At 41.9% G+C, this 24,319-nt stretch overlaps 2 protein-coding genes across 7 annotated transcripts in view; one reads left to right on the top strand and one right to left on the bottom strand.

Annotated features, from left to right (window-relative positions):
• Positions 1 to 14,342, bottom strand: part of LOC139751979 (uncharacterized) — a 76,572-nt gene extending 62,230 nt beyond the window's left edge. For 2 of the 5 annotated variants that reach the window (XM_071667726.1, XM_071667728.1), the window contains exons 1-3: positions 14,138 to 14,334; positions 9,672 to 9,765; positions 8,186 to 8,298 (exon numbers count right to left, since the gene is read on the bottom strand). In XM_071667726.1, coding sequence (XP_071523827.1) covers positions 8,186 to 8,298; positions 9,672 to 9,765; positions 14,138 to 14,319 — 389 coding nt within the window. In that variant the 5' untranslated portion in view covers positions 14,320 to 14,334. Of the gene's footprint in view, positions 1 to 8,185; positions 8,299 to 9,671; positions 9,766 to 14,137 lie in introns of all 5 variants that reach the window. The other 3 variants (XM_071667725.1, XM_071667724.1, XM_071667727.1) reach the window with 3 other exon arrangements.
• Positions 14,343 to 14,872: 530 nt separating this feature from the next.
• The window catches only part of Ccm3 (programmed cell death protein 10 Ccm3), a 31,766-nt gene continuing 22,319 nt past the window's right edge, over positions 14,873 to 24,319 (top strand). Inside the window, exons 1-2 of one of the 2 annotated variants that reach the window (XM_071667723.1) lie at positions 14,873 to 14,920; positions 18,751 to 18,868. In XM_071667723.1, coding sequence (XP_071523824.1) covers positions 18,788 to 18,868 — 81 coding nt within the window. In that variant the 5' untranslated portion in view covers positions 14,873 to 14,920; positions 18,751 to 18,787. Of the gene's footprint in view, positions 14,921 to 15,932; positions 16,087 to 18,750; positions 18,869 to 24,319 lie in introns of those variants that run through there. The other variant, XM_071667721.1, reaches the window with a different exon arrangement.

The raw sequence follows: 24,319 nt of genomic DNA, 5'->3' as shown, positions 1-24,319 counted from the left end.
ACACATTACCATATTCCACTCTACATACCAGTTAGGTACCATAAATCATGATGCTCCCCTCTAAACATCTGATAATTACCATACAACATATCAAGCAGGAACTAAATTCAGAAATTTCTGTCCACCAGGTAGTTGCCACAACCCACTCTTTTCACCTGGTACAATGCAATCCCCCATTACACTACTTTCTTATAAATATGTATCATACCACTAAATTCTTTAAATTCTTCTCTATACACCTACTAAGTACCACACATGACTGAACTCCTCTCTATACTCCTGGTAAGTACCAAACATCATCACACTCCTCTCTATACTCCTGGTACAGAATCACACACATCTGCACTCCTCTCTATAGTCCTGGTAAGTACCACATGCCATCACACTCCTCTCTATAGACCCTGTGGGCACCAACGCCATCGTACACTCCTCTATACACCTGGCATGAACCACAAAACATAACACTTCTCTTTATAATCCTGGTAGCCACCACACACCATCATACTCCCCTCTTTTCACCTGATACCACCCAAATCTCTATACACATGGCAGGAACTACACAATCATATGGCTCACTATACACATGGTATCACACACATCTCTGTATATATGCATGCACTAAACCACTATACTCCTTTCTACACACCTTAAAGGTACCACATATCACTAGACTCCCCTCTACACACCCGGAGGATATTATACACCACACTCCCCCTTATATCCCTGGAAGGTACCACACACCACCAAACCCCTATATATCCCTGGAAAGGTATCATACACCACCACACTCCCTATATATCCCTGAAAGGTACCACATGCCACCACAATCCCATTTGCACACCTGGAAGGTACCATACAACACCATACTCCCATCTACACACCTAGGAAGTACCAAACACCACTATACTCCCATCTAAAAACCTATGAAATACTACACATCATATCATTCCCCTATACACACCTGGAAGGCACTAAACACCACTATACTCCCCTCTAATCACATGGAAGTCACCACACACCACCACACTCCCCATTATATACCTAAGAGGTACTGCTCAGTCAAACTCCCTTGTACACACCTGGAAGGTACCACACACCACCACAGTCCCCTCTACATGCTTGTAAGATACCACAAACCACCATACTCCCCTCTACACACCTGGAAGGTACCACACACCACCACACTCCCCACATGCCTAAAAAATACCACACACCACCATACTCCCCTTTTCACACCAGGAAGGTACCACACACCAATACACTACCCTCAACATGCCTAAAATGCATGACACACCAACATAATCCCCTCTACACCAGAAAGATACTTCACTCTACCAAACTCCCCTTGATACACCTGGAAGGTACCCCACTCCTCTCTACACATCTGGAAAGTACCATACACACCAGACTCCCCTCTGCACACCTAAAAGGTACTACACACCACCATACACCACCAAATTCCCCTCAACACACCAGAAAGGTACCACAAACTATCACTAACATCTACCAAGCTAATTCAGTCTGTTCCTCCCATATCTGTAGTCGAAGTGGCAAGCATTCGGGATTGACATTAATATCACTATAAAGGTGGGGAGGGATGAAAGCTTCAGTTGACCTCGATGAGGGAACATTATTGTCAACACTTTTCAACATCAGGCACAGTATCTATGAGCTGCTCACCAATTAATTGACTTATTACCCGTCTCCAACTCTACGAGCATTCCGGTCATACACCACTCATAACCCATTTGCAGTAAGCCTCAACTCATAAGCTATTAAAAGCTTTGATATCACAGGGAGAAGGCTCAGATTGACAGAAACGTTCAATGTCAGTGTCACTGGTCAAAGGCATGATCAATGAACAAGGGAAGAGACTGTAAAGGTGAGAAAAATCTGGCATGAGGTTGCCAATTTTATATGTTATGTTACACTGGATAATGCTCTCTCAAAGTTATGGGAAGAAATAAAACACCAGGGTTAAAACTGCGTATAATACATGAAATAAAGTACAAGATAATGTTATGAACGTGTGTGTATCTGCCCGCATGTTCGTGTATATAACGTGTGTGTGTCTGCCCACATGTTTGTGTATATAACGTGTGTGTGTCCTTGTGTATGTTGGTGTAATCCTGTTTTGAAGCCAGATGGTGACCTGTCCTTGAGCACCCGGACCCTTATCAGAGGCGTGACATTATGTTGTCAGTCAGCATATGGGACGTCATCGCTGCTGTCGTAAACAAGAGGACAAAGGAGGTTGAACTACACAGAATGTGCTACTTTAGGATCCTCCAACCAATCACAATTGAATCTTAGGCCCATAGCCATCAAGGGTAACGTGTAGCAACAGGGCGGACGCTCGTCCTTACTTGTAATAAATACCCGACACCCACTGAGCCTTGATTTCTCTTTCTCTAGCCCAGCAAGGTAAGTGGTGTCCACCCTGCTGTAAGCCCGTTACCCGAGTGAAGTGCACGATACAGACCCTACATTGTTTAGCCTGTCATAATTGAGTATCATAGAATTGTAACTTGTTATAGAAAGGTCTAACTAAGTGTAATGTTATCGAACAAATTGTCATAAAGGAAAGAGATCTCCTGGTTTGAAATCTTACCTGGAATGTTAAACTCATGTTCAATGTTAAATTCATGTTCAATGCTAAACCCATGTTCAGTGTGAAAGCAAATGAGTTGTGCCTTTATGTGTTTATTTTTGTACACTTAAATTCTTTAATTAGAAGTAGTTTCAATGCTGGTCTTTAATTTAATCCCATAACTTTAAGATAGTGTTATCCTTTGTTGTGAAATATAACAAATCTAACGTCCTTGCAAGACAAGGATCAGTATAGTATTTGTAACATATATGTGTTATTGGTGACCTTGCTCGAAAGTTTTGAGTTTGTAACATATAAACTGGCGACCTTGCCAGGATTTTTCTTGCCTTAACAGAATCTCTTTCCTTGATTTGTTAATCATACCGTTGACCAACAACGCTGACAGTGACCAGTTCTGTCGATCTGAGCCCTCTTCCGAGGACATTAAATCTTTAACAAAGCATGAGTTGAGGCTTGTTGCAAATATGTTAAAATTGATTTATGGCAGGAGAACTACTAGAGTTGGAGACTTTTGTAATAATAAATCTCGAACTTGACGCGGAGAGACGTTCAAAGGGCTTTGACGGCAGAGGGAGGACCAAATGTCATGTAATCCCACCTGAATCTGCTACCTTGCCAGTAACTCATAAAAGTCGGGGGAAATACTTTCAGAAAGTAAAGTTTTGCTCTCACTGTGGCAAGGCCCCAGTGGCCACTAAGTGAAGGAATCCAGAGACTCTACCAAGAGTAGGCCGGTGAGTCTCTTCTCAACTTTAGGGCCACTTATTATTGTAGGTGAGGCTATCCCTGCTCTTAGGAAAGTGAGGGGTGGCGAGAGTGTTGATCAATCTGTAGTTAAGGATCTGTTCTGTGGGAACTACAATGCGTTCCTGTCTGAGGGCTATGTTAGTAGATGTGGTGTACAACGAAAAGTGACCGTATTACGGGATTCTGGCGTGCAGCAGTCCCTGATGTTGGATGGCTTGGTGCCGTGAGGAGAGTTTGGGGACCGAGTCTTGCTAGATGGACTGTCGGGTCCCAAGGAAGCTCCACTAGTCGATGTGAGGGTAGAAACAGATCTCTTCATGGGCCATGCTCTTGTAGGGGTTGTAGATAAGTTGCCTGTCTCAGGCTTGGATTTTGTGTTAGGCAATGACCTAGCGGGTGGGAAGATGAACCCAGTGCCGGTGTTACCTATGGGACCGGTGGAGTCCACGGAGGCAGCGCAGCTTGAGGAAGAGGTACCAGAGACAGTGCCCAAGTACGGAGGTGCCAGGTCCATGACAGCTGGCACGGCAGGCCGTGTGCCTGAGGATATAGTTGTTGAAACGCAGGAAGTGAAGACTCTCCCCGAGTGAGATCGGCGAGAGCAAGCTGTGTGATATCCTTTCCCCTGATATAGCCTCCAGTGAGACGGAGTATTTGAAGACTATTCCTGAGAGAGAGACCAGCAAGAGGAAGCTGTGTGATACCCTCTCCCCTGGTATAGCCTCCGGTGAGACGGAGGATTTGAAGACTCTTCCCGAGAATGAGACCAGCGAGAGGAAGCTGTGTGATACCCTCTCCCCTGGTATAGCCTCTGGTGAGACGGAGGATTTGAAGACTCTTCCTGAGAATGAGACCAACGAGAGGAGGCTGTGTGATACCCTCTCCCCTGGTATAGACTCCTTTGAGATGGAGGACTTGAAGACTCTTCTCCCAAGTGAGACCAGTGAGAGGAAGCTGTGGTGATACCCTCTCCCCTGGTGTAGACTCTGTTGAGACGGAGGATTTGAAGACTCTTCCTGAGAATGAGACCAGCGAGAGGAAGCTGTGTGATACCTTTTCCCCTAGTGTAGACTCCGTTGAGACAGAGGACTTGAAGACTCTTCTCCTGAGCGAGACCAGTGAGAGGAAGCTGTGTGATACCCTCTCCCCTGGTGTAGACTCTGTTGAGACAGAGGATTTGAAGACTTCCTGAGAATGAGACCAGCGAGAGGAAGCTGTGTGATGCCCTCTCCCCTGGTGGAGACTCCATTGAAACAGAGGACTTGAAGACTCTCCCTGAGAGTGAAATTAGTGAGGAGAAGCTGTGTGATACCCTCTCCCCTGGTGTAGACTCCGTGGAGACGGAGGAACTGAGGACGCCTTCCGAGGATGAAATTAGTGAGAAGCTGTGTGATACCTCCTGTGCTGGTTTTGAGTCCGTACGAGAATCAGTGGGTGAGACTGAGAATTTGTCTCATGCCCATTCAAGAGAGACTCACGAACAGAGGACGAGATGGCCTGACAGACGGTCTCAACTGAGAAGCTTCGAGACGGCCGACGAGGTGTTGTCCGGTTTCAGAGTCCCTACACCATTATCCGGAGTGTAGGAGACTCAAATTACCTTGTCTATACCCCCGTTAGGCGCAGAGGTCTGAGATTATGCCACATCAACATGCTTAAGCCATATTTCAGTCATGATCCTCCCCCTTTGGAACTGAAGGTGCCAGTCTGCATCATCCAACGTCCAGCGGTAGCCATGTGTGATGAAGTTGACGATGTAGCTGTGAGTACCTCGGAGACCTGGGAACCAGACAGAGGCGCAAACGGGAAGTGGGAGGCGAAACTGTTGCATCTGACAGAGGAACAACGTGTGCAGATGTCCATCTTGCTGTCAAAACACCCAGAGGTTTTCCGAAACACACCTGGACAGACCTCGCTCACAAGCCATGATGTGGACGTGGGAGAAGCCCGACCTGTTAAATTGGCTCCATAAGCCCACAACAAGCGGCCATCCTTCGCAATAAGCTGAACTATATGCTTGAGCACAGCCTGACTGAGCCATGTCAGTCAGAGTGGACCTCCCCTGTTACTCTCATATCCAAGTCCGATGGGACCTATCGGTTCTGTATTGACTACCGCCAGATTAATAAGGTGACAAAAACTGACACTTACCCCCTGCCGCGAGAGGAAGATTGCATAGATCGCGCCAGCAACGCTCACTTCCTGTCAAAATTAAACCTCAGAAAAGGGTAATGGCAGATCAGATTGACGGAGCGAGCACAAGATATCAGCATCTTTGTAGTGCTAGGACAGACTTACAAGTGTAAAGTGATGCCTTTTGGCATGAAGAATGCCCCTGTTACATTTCAACGACTTATGGACATCCTCATCAGAGACCTGCCTGGTTGTGTCGTCTACCTGGATGATATTGTGAAATACAGTCAGAGTTGGGACAAACATCTACAGAGACTTGACAACGTTCTGACAGCCTTGAATGAGGCTAACCTTGTTCTCAATTGGGACAAATGCGAGTTTGTGAAGGCCAAGGTGCAATATTTGGATTTGGGTTATGTGATCGGTCAAGGTGAGCTAGCCCCACCAACTGCAATGGTCCAGTCTTTATCCCAGATGAGTGCCCCCCCGATCTCGAAGAGAACTGAGACGTTTTATGGGTATGGTTGGGTACTATAGGATGTTCATTGTAAATTTGCAACACTTGCAACCACTCTGACAGATCTACTGAAGAAAGATGTTAGATATGTTTGGAATGAGCAGTGTGAGATAGCCTTTCATCAATCAAAATCCATACTTTGTAAAAGTCCTATATTGCAGGCTCCTGCCTTTGATCAACCATTCAAGTTAGTTGTTGATGCCAGCAATGTGGGAGCCGGTGCTGTCCTATTGCAGGAGGACGAGAACCATGTTGAGCACCCTGTAAGTTATTTTAGTAAGAAATTCAATCAAGCCCAAAGGAATTATTCCACCATTGAGAAGGAGCTTTCGTCTTTAATATTAGCTGTGCAACACCTTCATGTTTATTTGTGCTCTTCAAACCATGTTATCAGGGTGTATACTGACCACCATCCACTGAAATATGTTAACAAGTTCCAAGATAAGAATCAAAGGTTAACTAGGTGGGCCTTGTTCCTTCAAGAGTATAATTTAGATATTCACCATATTGCTGGCGCACATAATGTTAAATGATTGTTTGTCCCGCTCTTAAGGTAAAAAATTTCCTCTTCCAGGAATTTTCTCCTTTAAAGAGGGGGGTGTTGTGAACATGTGTGTGCATCTGCCTGCATGTTTGTATATATAACATGTGTATGCGTGTGCCCACATGTTCGTGTATGTAACGTGTGTGTCCTTGTGTATGGTGGTGTAATCCTGTTTTGAAGCCAGATGGCGACCTGTTCATGAGCACCCGGACCCTTATCAGAGGCATGACATTATGTTGTCAGTCAGAATACGGAACATGTCATTGCTGCTGTCGTAAACAAGAGGACAAAGGAGGTTGAACTACACAGAATGTGCAACGGACTTTAGGATCCTCCAACCAATCACAATTGAATCTTAGGCCCATAGCCAATCAAGGGTAACGTGTAGCAACAGGGCGGATGCTCATCCTTACTTGTAATAAATACCTGACACCCGCTGAGCCTTGATTTCTCTTTCTCTAGCCCAGCGAGGTAAGTGGTGTCCACCCTCTGTAAGCCCGTTACCCAAGTGAAGTGCACGATACAGACCCTACAGTGTTTTGCCTCTGTCATAATTGAGTATCATAGAATTGTTAACTTGTTATAGAAGGGTCTAAGCGTAATGTTATCGAACAAATTGTCATAAAGGAAAGAGATCTCCTGGTCTGAAATCTTACCTGGAATGTTAAACTCATATTCAATGTTAAATTCACGTTCAATGTTAAACCCATGTTCAGTGTTAACGTAAATGACTTGTGCCTTTAATGTGTTTATTTTTGTACACTTAAATTCTTTCATTATAAGTAGCTTCAATGCTGGTCTTTGATTTAATCCCATAACTTTAAGACAGTGTTATCCTGTGTTGTGAAACATAACAAATCTAACGTCCTTGCAAGACAAGGATCAGTATAGTACTTGTAACATGTATATATGTTATTGGCGGCCTTGCTCAGAAGTATTGAGTTCGTAACAATATATACACACACACAGACATATACATAAATACACATGTACATAATTCATAGTCTGCCTTTATTCATTCCCATCACCACCCCGCCACACATGAAATAACAACCCATTCCCCCAGCATATGCGCAAGGTAGCGCTAGGAAAAGACAACAAAGGCCACATTCGTTCACGCTCAGTCTCTAGCTGTCATATATAATGCACTGAAACCACAGCTTCCTTTCCACATCCAGGCCCCACAGAACTTTCCATGGTTTACCCCAGACACTTCACACGCCCTGGTTCAATTCATTGTACGCCTTTCACACTCCTGCACATTCAAGCCCCGATCACTTAAAAACATGTGTATACCTGTATATGTCTGTATTTGTATGTATATGTTGATTTATATATATATGTATATGTGTGTATTTGGGTGTTCATGTACATATGCGTGTATGTGAGTGGATGGGCCATTCTTCATCTGTTTACTGGAGATACCTCCCTGCCATGGAGAAATGGCGATTATGTATAATAAATGAATAAATATATGTGAAGAGTTTAATGCTTCTCTATCACAGTTCCATGCCAAATATAAAAATATGTGAATAAAATGGCTATATATACTGGCCACACTATATAACAAGCTATGATTTTTATATCCTAACCACAAAGGAAAAAAATAATAAAACAGAATACGGTCACTTACCTTTTCTTTTCATATTTCATTATCATGAAGTCTCTAATCTTATGTTCATCTTTGGTGTCAGGAAAAGGGTTGAGTTTTGCATCATAAAGCCCAAGCCAAACAGCACCACAATACTGAAGAAAAAAAAATATGTGCTAATGTAGCCATACTACCAGTATTTCTGCTTGGGAAATAATTTTGTCACCATAATTTTCGTCTCTGCGAAATTAACAACATACCAACCAAAAAATAAACATTAGTAAACTTCAGCATCATGTTCCCTCCAAGAACAACTTATGAATCTCATATCATCTCAGTTCTCCTGCATTATCTCAAACTTCAATATTACTTCTAAATCAAATAAAATACTCTAAACTGTGTATATCAGAGAGCTATATCAACCTGTCTGTACATGTATCCAATGCTACATCCTACCATCAGGAACAACCCTAACAATGGGGGAAATGGCCATGGCAGAAACATCACCAGGCTGCCCTACCCAAATACACCAGCTTCATTTCCTCACCTTTTCCTGGTGCTCTCCTCCTGAAGTTTAATCACTTTCCCCTTCCAAGATGCTGGCTGTCTTTCCCTTACTAATTCCTCTTACCTGACAGTTATGCATTTTGCTTTACAGCCCATCCTAATGCATCCTCTTTACATGACCAAAGCACTTAAAGTTACCTATTATAAACGACTCTGTCAAATTACACCCCAAGTCTTTCTCTCTCCTCTCTTCAACGTCCCAAACCTCACATATCCTTTAGCATTACTTTAGCCATTTCTTTTGCTAATACCGCCAGCATCCCTCACATACATCATTCTCACAGGGTGATTCTTATAACTTTCTGCTGCTCCAATCCATGTTCATGTTTCACACCCACAAGTTTGGATGTCAGAGCTATATCCTCAGTCTTCATTTTACATTCTTAGTCACATTTTTCCTTTGAAAATTCTCACCAAATATCAAGCCATCTTCCTTCCTTGGACTGCTCATACCTTCCATTGCATCATGTTTGCACAGCAGTGAATGCAAACATTCAAATTATCTGGCCCCTTCCAATAGTTTACTACCTAACACCCGCACTTCAGCTACCACTTCAACTTCCCAGCACATATTTTCAACTTCCATTCCTTCTTTTACATACTATGTAAAGCTAATACACAATCTTTTATGATAATTTCAGACCATTCTCTCCTAATAATTCTAAGTTGTCCAAAAATTGGCTTGTCACAGGCATGCATATTTTTCTATTCAATTGTTAATATTCATGCTTTTTTGCTCTTTCTGACATCACAAAGCTTTCTCTCACTTCTACACCAATCTCAAAACTTTCATCCAACCAAGTACCTACTGTCACCCATACTTTACTATTCATGTAAAATGCTTTTGTTGTAAACAGCAGCTTCTCTTGACACTAGACTTCAGAATGAAACCAAGTTTAACAGAGAAGTGTAGCAATAAACAAAATCATTTCTTGGAAAAAATCTATATCAGGATATTTACCTGGTTTCCCTTTGATTTTATTTGTTCAATTTCCTCCTGCGTGAAACTAGCCATGGAGATGGACTTTACACGATGAGGGGGATTTAATCCTCGACTGTAAAGAGAAAATTGTTAGTTAAAGATTACTTCTGGGTTCTGTACATAAATAACAAACTGAGAAGACAATCCTTGTCGGTACATAATATCTACTTACCTCCAGTTCTTGCGTAAAGACAAGGTAAAATCTTTTTATTATCATTATAATTAATTGCTCTTTCCTGCGATAGCGAGGTAGCGCCAGGAAACAGACGAAGAATGGCCCATCCACTCATATACACATATATACATAAATGCCCTTACACTTACATATACATACATATACACATCAGCATATACATATACACACATGTACATATTCATACTTGCTTGCCTTCATCCATTCCTGCTGCTACTCCGCCACACAGGAAATAGCATCCCACCCTTTCAGTAATCAACTTGCACTAATAATCAGCGGAAGAAAGACTTTATCTATCTCAAATTACACAATAAATCTAACCTACATATCAATTTCCTTAAAAACAAATTAGCACATACTTCTGTGGTGTGGTTGTTTGCATTGTTAATCATGATACATGCATGGGAATGCCCAGGTTCATATTCTGGACACATTAATAGGCTTACAATTAACCCAGCTATTCATACTATGCTCAGGGTCTGCCAATAAATGGGTGCCTGGCTTGAACTGGGATGTATATGAGTATATACACATAGAAGTAACGACATGGTACATATACACAAGGTTGAGAGAAACAGGCAACATAAGTGTAAAAGTACTTCACCTCATTCAATGTAAATAGTTTGCCCATGAGTTTGTATCCATTACTACAAGTTAAATCAGCTGAATTAAGTCTTAGATAACGGATAGATCAAGATTATCACAGTCTCGGATCATTTTGAATACCTACATTTGATCATCTCTTAACCTTCTCTTTTCTATGCTAACTAGATTTAAGTCGTTTAATCTCATCTCGAAGGACCTGTTTCTCAAATTAGGAAACATCTTTGGAAGTTCGATGCTGCACTCTCTCCATTCTATTTGTGTCTTCTTTTGGTAGACTGACCAAAACTGAACACAATATTCAAGATGTGCATGAGCCAGTGAACTGTAAAGAGTGAGGATGATTTCACTGGACTAAAATTCAAAGGCTCTACCTATAGAACTAAGAATATTGTTCACTCCTTTCACTGCTTCTGTGCACTGCATTCTTGGTTTTAGGTTATTAGAGATTATTAAATCCAAGTCTTTTTTCTCATTTACCTTTTGGAGTTCAACAAAGTTCATGCTGTAGATTACCTTTTTATTTTTACAAGCAATATGTAAAACTTTGCATTTATCGATATCAAAATTCATTTGCCACTTATGAGCCCAGTTCATCAGTTTGTCTATGTAAATTTGAAGCTTTAAAGCTCCAGCTCATTTGTAGATTTAATCTGAAGCTTTGCATCAGCAAATTTTGATATCCTGCATTGCAGCCAATTATCAATGTCATTAATAAACACGAGAAAGAAAACCAGTCCCAAGACTGATCCTTGTGGCACTCCAATTGTTATATCTAACCATTCTGGGGCTTTACCATTAATCCCTACTCTTTGTTCACAGCCAATTAACCAATTTGCTATCCACTGAAGTACTACCCCATCAAGCCACGTGACTTAATTTTAGCTCTTCGCAAGTAATCTTTGATGCAGAACCTTATCAAAAGCTTCTTGTAAGTCTAGATAGATAACATCAACTGCTTTATGTTCATCATTCATGTTGATTATAATATAAAAGAATTCAAGCAGATTTGTCAGACATGAGCGATTTTGTCAAAAACCATGCTGGGAATTGTCTATTAAGTGGTGTTCCTCTAAATTCTATCTAGAATAATTGTTTCCATAGGTTTTCAAAATTCATACTTTAAGCTAATAGGACAATAATTTCCAGGCAGTTACTTATTATCTTTTTGAATATCAGTGTTACATGCAAACTTCCATGCATCTGGAACTGTTCTTGTAGCAAGTGACTTGTTGAAAAGGGCAGTTAAGGGCTTAACTACACTAAAGCACTAAGTGATACAAACTGGAGCATATTCTGGGAATCAGAGAAGACAAGATGATTTCTGTTTTTTGGGATTGCTCAGTTACTTTAGTGCAGCCTGAATTCCAATAAATCAAAAAATATGGATGATTCTTCCAGTAATTTTGCTATTTGAGAATCTTCTTCAATTACTACAGCACTTGCACCTGCATCACATTTTAAGCCATCACCATATATCTTTCTTCCATTTGCATAAATACTCTCATTAGGAAGAAAATTACTTTTATCACTAAAGTTGCTTTTTGGTTGTTTTAATCTACTACCAGCTAATTCTGACCAGAAATTTTCCAGGGACATAATCAAGCAAAACCTACTTCTTCACCCACACAATGCCAGTGACAGTGTAGTTTCACCTGCAACAACACACTAATGGGAGGTGGGCATCCCCTGCACCAACACACTGGCTGGGAAGGTGTGGCAACACAAACAAAGTGAAAAGGGAGACATAGTTGCACCACTCCTGCACCAACACACTTGCAGGGGAAGTGTGGCTGTACCTGTGACAAGACACAAGTAGGGAAGGTGTGACTGCCCCTGCACCAACACAATGACAGAGGTGTGGCAGCATCAACATACTAGCAGGGATAGTGTGGCTGCACCAAAAAAATGATATGCGAGATGTGGGTGACCCTGCACCAACACTGGCAAGGAAAGTGTGGCTGCACCAACACACTAGCAAGGGGAGGTGGGGCTGTGTGATTACATGGGCATAAAACATTGGCAGGGAAGGTAAGGATGCCCATGCACCAACACAATGGCAGGGAAAATGTTGCAGTAACTGCAACAACAAACTGTCAGGGGTGTGTGGCTCTACCAAGACACTGGTAGGGGAAATAACTGCAGCAACACACTCATAGGGGTGTGACAGTACCAACATACTGACAGGGGAAGTGTGGCCACCCCTGCACCAACACACTAGCAAGGGAGGTGTGGCTGCCCCTGCACTGAAACATTGAAAGGGGTGGTGTAACTGCCCCTGCACCAATACACTGGTTAGGGAGGTGTGGCTGCCCCTATGCCGATATACTTGCAGGAGGATGTGGCTAAACCAATACACAAGTAGGGGAAGTGTGACTGCACTAACAAAATGGCATGGGAAGTGGGCTGCACTGATACACTGCCAAGGTGTGTCCACATAAAAACATTGCTTGGGGAGCTGTGGCTAAACTAACACAAGAGGCATGGGAGGTGTGGCTGCATCAACACTGGCATGGGAAGTGTGGTTGTGCAAACACATTAGCAAGGGAGATATGGTTGTCCCTTCACCAACACACTGGCAAGAGAGATGTGGCTGTCCCTTCACCAACACAATAGCAGGAGAGGTGTGGCTGCCCGACCAATGGAATGGAAGAGAAGGCACTGTTGCCCCTACATCAACACATTGACAGAGGTGTGTGGATGCACCAACACACGTAGAGGGATGGTATGGCTGCCCTTTCACTTGTGCACTGGCAGGGAAGGTGTGATTACCCTTGCACCAACACACTGGAAAGTAAGATGTAGCTGTCTTTGCACCAATGATTGGAATAGGTAGTGTGCCTACCCTTGCACCAACACACTGGCAGAGTAAGTATGCTTGCACCAACAAAGTTGCAGAGGTGTGGTTGTACCAACACACTGACAAGGGAAGTGTAACTGCACTAACATTGCTATAGGATGTGTGGCTGCACTTTCAAACTGGCAGAGAAGAAGTGGATGGCCGTGTCCCAGAGAGAGCTGCAGGGGAGGTGTAGCCACACCAACAATAGCAGGGGAGGTGTAGCTGCACCAACACTGACAGGGAGTGAGGGGACAGGGTGGCTGCACCAACAAATCGGCAGTGGATATGTGGCTGCTCCTGTTCCAATAAAGTGGCTGCACCAACACTGGCTGGGAAGGCAGGTTGCATCAACACACAGGCAAAGGAGATGTGGCTGCTCCTATTCCAGCAAAGTGGCAGGGTAGGTGTGGTTGTACCAACACAGTGACAGAGGTGTGGCTGGATTAACACACTGGCAAGAGATATGTGGCTACCCCTATCCCTGAAAAAGTGGTAGAAAGGTGTGGCTGCACCAACACCCTGGTAGGGGAGGTGTGGCAGCCCCTGAAGTAACACACGTGAACATGTCAACATCCCATTAAAATGATGCAAGTTGTCCCTCATCACTTCCTCTGAAGCAACCAGCAGTGCTAGATATACCAATATACATTTCAACCCTACATATACTCCTGTCCAACACATGCTCCACAAATCGTACAAAAACTCACCGCGGATATGGAAATTACGACAATAAATAGCCATATATAACTGAGGAAAAGTCGTAGTAGGGGCTGAGGGCTCGGGAGCCTGGTGTTCCAATCCACTTACAGGATGCCTGAGCAGGATGTACAGACGAAGGAACCGACAGTCATGTTGATATAGGTTGTTCCTCTCTGGTGGCAGTCGAAACATGTCCTATTAGAGGGCTGGGAACCTAATTCACGTAGAGTTTTCAGGTTCTTCTCATCTTGTTTCCTTCTACTTGAAGCCATGTTTGGTCGCTCTACCATCCCGCACGTGACTCTAAAGTCTTCTACAAAAGATTAAGATAAAATTCCTTCTTGTTTTTCGTATCATTTTCAGATCAAGAAAAATACAATGCACTTATAAGATCGATTCTATGTTGACCGTATATTCAATTGAAGTTACCCAATGTAAATCCTATTACATGTATTTGGCCTTAAATGACACCTATTACACATAATACAGACGACAGCATGAAAAGGCGAGATCTTCGCCTATTCATTGATTAGCTTTCCTAACACTTACAAATGGTGTAGTATGATAAGTCATGACACCGTTATATGTGTATTCATCGGAAAATGTATTTTACATTAGAGAAAAATGAGACAGTAAAAGTTTACTGAAGTTCAGTGTCCTAAAGAATAGGTGTAACACTATAGAAAAACAACCAGATATTGTTACATCATAAGGATAAATCATTTGACTTCTCAAATTAGAAGTAGAATTACCATGGGGCTCCTCTTGCTTATCTCTTATGTTTGTGACATTATCTTTGATGATCAATAAATATAACTGGATTTAACGGCATCATATTTTCGTGGCTATCATATGCTGAAATGATACATGATGGGAGTTCTAAGCATCCAGGTAAGCCTTAATTGTGCTTGAGAAACTACATAGCTCTTTACTCAAACAAAATTAAGATTTACTTCTACATAAGATAAAACTATTACCGAGTTGAGTCTGCATCTTGACTTTGCAACCTCTGCAGTGCAAACAATTACTTCATTGGCGAAACATTTGTACCAAGAACACGACTCTCATGTACTGTCTGTACAAATGACTTTGTTACATGAAAATGAAGGACTTATCTCTATAGACTTAATGTCTTTAGTTAAATATGTTCAATACCGATGTGTTCTGTATGCAGAAAGCTTGCCAATATTCAATGTTAAAGTAATTTATTTACGATATATATATATATATATATATATATATATATATATATATATATATATATATATATATATATATATATATATATATCCAAATTACGATCAAGCAAATTACAACTTACTGTATGGCAGACATCAAGCAGGTGTTATGGTCCCCTTCATGGATTCCTTGGTGATATTATTTCCTGAGGTGAAGAGGTCGGGAGGCATGGAGTCCCCAGCATAACCAAGCTTACTAGTGAGGGAGGGAAGAGTTGCCATGAACATTTGTTTGCTGATGACTGTGATGCGGTGGTGTTCATGTAGTAGTCAGGAGCACTATGCTAGAAAAGTTAACCTACAACTGGAATACAGTATTTGACTTACATGAATATGAAGCTCCAGTGTAAAATGATACTTGTAAGATCTCACAAATAAGAACAGTAAGTGACATTACTTACTAGGTGATATAAAATCAGTGGCCCAGATAATAAATGTTATAAAAGCTGTGACTGGTTGTGGCCATATTGTGGCTCCGGACCAACGTAATAGTGATTATGACAGTATGGCTTTAGCTCAACATGGCAGTGGCAATGACTGTATTACCGGCCCATCATCACATTGGTGAACACTAATGACTGTTTTCCCTTCTCCCATAGTGTGGATGATGACTATGACTGCAGGCCAGCATGATAGTGATGATAACTTTATGACTGAAGCCCACTATAACAATGATGACCGTACGACTGTGGACAGAGTGGTGATGACTTATGAATACAGAAGTCGGTGAACCTGTTGTTCCGTAGTTCCAGCCATCAACCAGACTCCACCGGTTGGTCAGATGGAACTGTACATTGATGAGGAGGATAATCATCAAAGGTCAGCCATGAAGTAGCTGGAAACGTCTTGTGAATGTAGTTGAAGTAACAGTTATTTAGACTACTATGCGGATTAACTAAAAATGTGTAAGTCGTGTGTCGAGATTGGCAGCTTAATCTGCGGTTAATGAAAACCGTAGTTTTTTTTTATATACTTTGTCGCTGTCTCCCGCGTCAGCGAGGTAGCTCAAGGAAACAGACCAAAGAATGGCCCAACCCACCCACATACACATGTATATGCATACACGTCCACACATATACATATACATACCTATACATCTCAACATATATATATATATATATATATATATATATATATATATATATATATATATATACAGACATATACATATATACACATGTACATAATTTATACTGTCTGCCCTTATTCATTCCCGTCACCAACCCGCCACACATGAAATAACAACCCCTTTCCCCCACATGTGCGCGAGGTAGCGCTAGGAAAAGACAGCAAACGCCACATTCGTTTACACAGTCTCTATCTGTCATGTATAATGCACCGAAACCACAGCTCCCTTTCCACATCCAGGCCTCAGAATTTCCCCATGGTTTACCCCAGCCGCTTCACATGCCCTGGTTCAATCCATTGACAGCACTTCGACCCCGGTATACCACATCGTTCCAGTTCACTATTCCTTGCACGTCTTTCACCCTGGTGCATGTTCAGGCCCCGATCACTCAAAATCTTTTTCATTCCATCTTTCCACCTTCACTTTGATCTCCCACTTCTCGTTCCCTTCACCTCTGACACACATATCCTCTTTGTCAATCGTTCCTCACTCATTCTCTCCATGTGACCAAACCATTTCAAAGCACCCTCTTCTCTCTCAACCACACTCTTTTTATTACCTGTAAATTGTGATGGCCTCATATGTGTTTGCATTGAACAAGATAATAAACACATAGCTGTATATTTGTGATTTTAATGAGTTTAGAGGGCAATTATAGAGAAAAGTGAAAGAGATTATGTTTGTTCGCCGTGTTAAGTCAAAAGCCGGGCGATTTATATATGACTATACCCGATCGAACAGCAGTTCTTTACTTGTCCAGGAAGTAACTGCGTAACAAAACCCGTAAATAACTGTACAGATCAAGACATGGAATTTAAATGAAAGCTTCATGTTCAGGTTAGATGGGTACATGAATGAGTTGGGTGGGTGTGAGGGGCACTTACCCGACATGGGCCTACATGATCAGTACAGTTTCTCCATCCCTTGGCTCTGTAATTTGTATTATTAAGAGTTATGGCCGGTCAGGGAAGGTGTCTGTACATATATAGTTTAGTGGGATCTGACCTCTAGGTATAAGCAGTACTTACGTATCCGGTGTATAAGTGAGAAGCGTAGGAATATGGTGAATAATTGAATTTTTTATACATAAAGTGATAAGTTAGGGAGGTAGTATCTGTCCTGCTACTAAAATAGCTCAAATCAAGATTAAATGAAAATTAGTATAAAGAAATACTTCACTCTACTAACATTAAGTTGTAAAACAAATGTTTGATTATTTCCAGAATGCGGAGGTATGACCTCTAGAGGAAAACTACCGGCATGTTCAAGTCGCTCCGTAGTACGTTAAGGGTTGAGTTAGGATGTGCTGGGTACATCATACGTTAAGTAGAGTTAGTGATAAGTTAGTTTGGGAGGGAAAAGAATAACTCGGGCCTTCGTGTTATTAACTGTTAGAATGACCAGAGCCATCCAGTTATCAATGTTGGAGCGGCAATATTATTTAGTACTATAGTATTAGTGGGGGTGTGAGGTTAGAATATTTAGGGCCATATAGTTATCACATGTTTGAGCGGTAACATTATTCGAATGGTAGTGGGGGTAGAATAACGAGGGCCATCTTGTTATCAGCTGTTAGGCTCAACTTTATTGTTTAGTGTGTGGGAGTAGAATAACTAGGGCCATCCAGTTATCAGCTGTTGGAGCGGTAACATTATTGTCAACTTAGTGTGTGGGTGGTAGAAATAACTAGGGCTATTCAGAACTTAGTGTGTGGGTGGTAGAAATGACTAGGGCTATCCAGAACTTAGTGTGTGGGTGGTAGAAATAACTAGGGTTATCCAGAACTTAGTGTGTGAGTGGTAGAAATAACTAGGGCTATCCAGAACTTAGTGTGTGGGTGGTAGAAATGACTAGGGCTATCCAGTTATCAGATGTTGGACCGGCAACATTATTGTTAAGTTATCGTGTGGGGGTAGAATAGGTAGGGCCATCTTGTTATCAGCTATTGGAGCGGTAACAATATTGTTAAGTTAGTATAGGTGGGAGTAGAATAACTAGGGCCATCTTGCTATCAGCTGTTGGCGCTGCAACATTATTGTTAAGTTAATGTGGGTACCGGTGAAGGGGTAGAATAACCAGGGTCATCCAGTTATCAGTAGATGGAAAGGCAAAACTAGTGTTTAGTGAATGGGAGTGTGGGGGTAGAAAAACCAGGGCCATCCAGGAATCAGTTAGAGCGGTAAGATTATTGTAAGTTGGTGTGGGTGGGGGGTGTGGGGGTAGAATAACTAGGGCCATCCAGTTATCAGCTGTTGGAGCGGCAACATTATTGGAACACAGACAGTGTCAGAGGTGTTTACGTCCAGCTGCTGAAGGCCCCAACTGCTACTGCTGCTTTACTTCTGTTATTTTAGGGTTGAGTGTAGGCGTGTGGCCGCGGCTGTTGGGATAATGACCATGGGAGACCACGCCCCTAATGCACCCGTGGCTTCACTAGTGTTTCCGGTCTTAATTCGTCCAATATTGGCGCAGGTGAGTGTGGTGACCAGGCTGCCCTGGCCAGCCTCCGCCAACTCTTAAAAACTTCGAAAGTTTATGACGAGCTTTTTTTTTTTTTACTGAGTGTAAGTCTCTGATGGAGTGGTAAGTAAAAACATGATTCAGTATCTCCTGCAGAACAAGTGTCCTGGAGGTTGTCTGGCCTCATATAATGTTCATATGATATTTGATAACCTTGGTGGACTGATCCCAACACTTCCTTGTTTTTCTTGCTGTTGCACCACACGTGCAGCACACCTGTGTCTGGGGACACCCATCACCATCACCACCTGAACGTGAGGCTGCTGGAGGCCATAGACCTATGGGGTAAACGTCTCATATATTCCCATTTTACTAAAAGATTACCTTTTTGATATTTTTTTTGCAACATCTAATCCCCTCCAGTTGTGCCTGGTGATATATAAATTTGATCATAAATAACTGTACATTTCATAAAGATAGATGAATGTAAATACATCCCACTGCATATACATCCCAGATAGATCTCATCCACTATGGAAAATTGAGAGATTTTCATGAATTGTATTGATTACATTTTCACCTCCTTTAACCTACTTGAATATACCACATATTCCCTGATCATCATTGCCCTCATCTACCTCTTATATGCTATTATAGGATAGAAAAAAGATAATTGTACTTAGTGGTTTTGATTTATACTTTTTTCTGGCCAGACATACCAAAATGGTACCAAGAGACTCAAAATTACAATTTATCTGTAGGTTTAGATATGACAATGAAAAATTCATAGTGCAAGAATATTGAATTTTTTATGGAGTGGACATTGCTTTGAAGCAGAGAAAATAGTGGGGTAAAAGTGTATATCCCTGGGGATAGGGGAGCAAGAATACTTCCCACGTATTCCCTGCGTGTCGTAGAAGGCGACTAAAAGGGGAGGGAGCGGGGGGCTGGAAATCCTCCCCTCTCGTTTTTTTTTTTAATTTTCCAAAAGAAGGAACAGAGAATTGGGCCGGGTGAGGGTAGTCCCTCAAAGGCTCAGTCCTCTGTTCTTAACGCTACCTCGCTGATGCGGGAAATGGCGAATAGTTTGAAAGAAAAAAGAAAAAAAGTGTATAAGATGCATAAATATCAATCATAATGCAAATCTTACTAAAGTTATATATAATCTGAATTAAGTCTAACTTATCCTAACCTATCCTACGTTTTCCTACCGAGGAATAATTTAGCCAAGCTTAACACTGTATCATCTAGCCAGATCTAAGCCAACTCAAGTCAGTCAAATCTATCGTGCTTTTGGGGTATCAACTGAAACAAACCTATCATATCCAGATGGTAATCAAAGGTATTGATTAAAACTTTCCTTAATTTGCTGAACTTTGCTCTGTTGATTTTATCAGTAATGCCAGCTCCTTCAATCGTGTCCTTCATAGAGTCATAGCAGTCATACACAGGTTTACCACTCAACAAAAGCTGTGTTCACAGCTTTCTTCAAGATCCTCGAATTATGTACCATATGTAGAGTGATTTTCTTAGGTTATATCTCTGGTATGTCAAAAGTACAATAACAATTTCCTGTCTGAAGAAAATACTGTGACTGATAGAGCATGATTTAGTTATTTTTTAATCAAGAATAAATAACAAGGAAGAGAGGAGAGTGATTGGTTCTCAGTGAAAGTTGGTCTGTGGCAGGGATGTGTGATGTTGCCATGTTTAATTTGTTTATGGATGGGGTGATTAGGGAGAGAAATGCTAGGGTTTTGGAGAGAGGGACAAGTTTGTAGTCTGTTGGGGATGAGAAGGCCTGGGAAGTGAGTCAGTTGCTGTTTACCAGTGATACAGCACTGATGGCGGATTCAAGTAAGAAACAGCATAAGCTGTTGACTGAGTTAAGAAAAGTGTGTGAAAGGAAAAAATTGAAAATAAAAGTGAATAAAAGCAAGGTTATTAGGTTCAGCAGGGTTGAGGGACAAGTTGGATGGGATGTATGTTTGAATGGAGAAAAATTGGAGGAAGTGAAGTGTTTTAGATATCTGGTAGCAGGCTTAGCAGCGAATGGAACCATGGAAGCTGAAGTGAGTCATATAGTGGGAGAGAGGACAAAGGTTCTTGCAGCGATGAAGAATGAGTTGAAAGAGAGAACAATATCTTGGAGGACAAAAATGGGAATGTTTGCAGGAATAGTAGTTCCACTAATATTATATGGTTGTGAGGCATGGGCTATAGATAGGGTTGTACGGAGGAGGGTGGATGTGTGGGAATGAAATGTTTAAGAACAATATGTGGTGTGATGTGGTTTGATTAGGTAATGAAAGGGTAAGAGAGATGTGTGGTAATAAAAAGAGTGTGGTTGAGGGAACAGAAGAGGGTGTGTTGAAATGGTTTGGACATATGAAGAGAATGAGTGAGGAAAGGTTGATAAAGAGGATATATGTGTTAGAGGTGAAGGGAACAAGATGAAGTACGAGACCAAATTGGAGGTGGAAGGATGGAGTGAAAAAGATTTTGAGTGATCGGGGCCTGAATATACAGGAGGGTGAAATACATGCACGGAATAATGAATTGGAACGATGTGGTATACTGGAGTCAACCTGCTGTCAGTTGACCAAACCAGGGCATGTGAAATGTCTGGGGTAAACCATGGAAAGGTCTGTGGGTCCTGGATGTGGGGATTGTGAGCTGTGGTTTCGATGCATTATGTATGACAGCTAGAGACATGTAGGGCGGGAGGCACAGGGAATGGATGAAGGCGAGGAAATATGGATATGCACATGTGAATATATGTATTTGTATGTGTATTTATAATTTTTTTATGTTATATTTTGGAGCCTTCATGGAGGATAAGCACTCTCTGCTTGACTCTTGTTTTCTCGTTTAGAAATTGAAATACACAAAAATAAAAATGTGTGTATATATGTATATATATATATATATATATATATGGATTGAATCAGGGCATGTGAAGCGTCTGGGGTAAACCATGGAAAGTTCTGTGGGGCCTGGATGTGGAAAGGGAGCTGTGGTTTCGGGCATTATTACATGACAGCTAGAGACTGAGTGTGAACGAATGGGGTCTTTGTTGTCTTTTCCTAGCGCTAACTCGCACACATGAGGGGGGAGGGGGATGTTATTCCATGTGTGGCGAGGTGGCGATGGGAATAAATAAAGGCAGACAGTATGAATTATGTACATGTGTATATATGTATATGTCTGTTTGTGTATATATATATGTGTACATTGAGATGTATAGGTATGTATATTTGCGTGTGTGGACGTGTATGTTTATACATGTGTATGTGGGTGGGTTGGGCCATTTCTTTCATCTGTTTCCTAGCACTACCTCGCAAACCCGGGAGACAGCGACAAAGCAAAATAAATAAAATGAATAAATAAATATGTGTGTGTGTGTGTGTGTGTGTGTGTGTGTACGTGTAGGAAGAGAGGAAAGTGATTGGTTCTCGGTGAATGTAGGTTTGTGGCAGTGGTGTGTGATGTCTGCATGATTGTTTAATTTTTTTATGGATGGGGTTGTTAGGGAGGTGAATGCAAGAGTTTTGGAAAGAGGGGCAAGTATGCTGTCTGTTGTGGATGAAAGAGCTTGGGAAGTGAGTCAGTTGTTGTTCACTGATGATACAGTGCTGGTGGCTGATTCATGTGAGAAACTGCAGAAGCTGGTGACTGAGTTTGGTAAAGTGTGTGAAAGAAGAAAGCTGAGAGTAAATATGAATAAGAGCAAGGTTATTAGGTACAGTAAGGTTGAGGGACAAGTCAACTGGGAGGTAAGTTTGAATGGAGAAAAACTGGAGGAAGTGAAGTGTTTTAGATATCTTGGAGTGGATTTGGCAGCGGATGGAACCATGGAAGTGGAAGTGAACCATAGGGTGGGGGAGGGGGCGAAAATTCTGGGAGCATTGAAGAATGTGTGGAAGTTGAGAACATTATCTCGGAAAGCAAAAATGGGTATGTTTGAAGGAATAGTGGAGGCTAAGGTGAAGATTAGTATGGGTTTTCAGAAAAGAGGAGTGAATGTTGGGGTGAAGAAGGTGGTGAGAGTAAGTGAGCTTGGGAAGGAGACCTGTGTGGGGAAGTACCAGGAGAGACTGTGTACAGAATGGAAAAAGGTGAGAACAATGGAAGTAAGGGGAGTGGGGGAGGAATGGGATGTATTTAGGGAATCAGTGATGGATTGCGCAAAAGATGCTTGTGGCATGAGAAGAGTGGGAGGTGGGCTGTTTAGAAAGGGTAGTGAGTGGTGGGATGAAGAAGTAAGAGTATTAGTGAAAGAGAAGAGAGAGGCATTTGGACGATTTTTGCAGGGAAAAAATGCAATTGAGTGGGAGAAGTATAAAAGAAAGAGACAGGAGGTCAAGAGAAAGGTGCAAGAGGTGAAAAAAAGGGCAAATGAGAGTTGGGGTGAGAGACTATCAGTAAATTTTAGGGAGAATAAAAAGATGTTCTGGAAGGAGGTAAATAGGGTGCGTAAGACAAGGGAGCAAATGGGAACTTCAGTGAAGGGCGTAAATGGGGAGGTGATAACAAGTAGCGGTGATGTGAGAAGGAGATGGAATGAGTATTTTGAAGGTTTGTTGAATGTGTCTGATGACAGAGTGGCAGATATAGGGTGTTTTGGTCGAGGTGGTGTGCAAAGTGAGAGGGTTAGGGAAAATGATTTGGTAAACAGAGAAGAGGTAGTAAAAGCTTTGCGGAAGATGAAAGCCGGCAAGGCAGCAGGTTTGGATGGTATTGCAGTGGAATTTATTAAAAAAGGGGGTGACTGTATTGTTGACTGGTTGGTAAGGTTATTTAATGTATGTATGACTCATGGTGAGGTGCCTGAGGATTGGCGGAATGCGTGCATAGTGCCATTGTACAAAGGCAAAGGGGATAAGAGTGAGTGCTCAAATTACAGAGGTATAAGTTTGTTGAGTATTCCTGGTAAATTATATGGGAGGGTATTGATTGAGAGGGTGAAGGCATGTACAGAGCATCAGATTGGGGAAGAGCAGTGCGGTTTCAGAAGTGGTAGAGGATGTGTGGATCAGGTGTTTGCTTTGAAGAATGTATGTGAGAAATACTTAGAAAAGCAAATGGATTTGTATGTAGCATTTATGGATCTGGAGAAGGCATATGATAGAGTTGATAGAGATGCTCTGTGGAAGGTATTAAGAATATATGGTGTGGGAGGCAAGTTGTTAGAAGCAGTGAAAAGTTTTTATCGAGGATGTAAGGCATGTGTACGTGTAGGAAGAGAGGAAAGTGATTGGTTCTCAGTGAATGTAGGTTTGCGGCAGGGGTGTGTGATGTCTCCATGGTTGTTTAATTTGTTTATGGATGGGGTTGTTAGGGAGGTAAATGCAAGAGTCCTGGAAAGAGGGGCAAGTATGAAGTCTGTTGGGGATGAGAGAGCTTGGGAAGTGAGTCAGTTGTTGTTCGCTGATGATACAGCACTGGTGGCTGATTCATGTG

The sequence above is a fragment of the Panulirus ornatus genome, chromosome 12, assembly GCF_036320965.1.
Source record: "Panulirus ornatus isolate Po-2019 chromosome 12, ASM3632096v1, whole genome shotgun sequence".
Taxonomy (NCBI): Eukaryota; Metazoa; Arthropoda; class Malacostraca; order Decapoda; family Palinuridae; genus Panulirus; species Panulirus ornatus.
The sequence above is the reverse complement of the archived record's forward strand: the minus strand, read 5'-3'. Positions and strand labels throughout refer to the sequence as shown.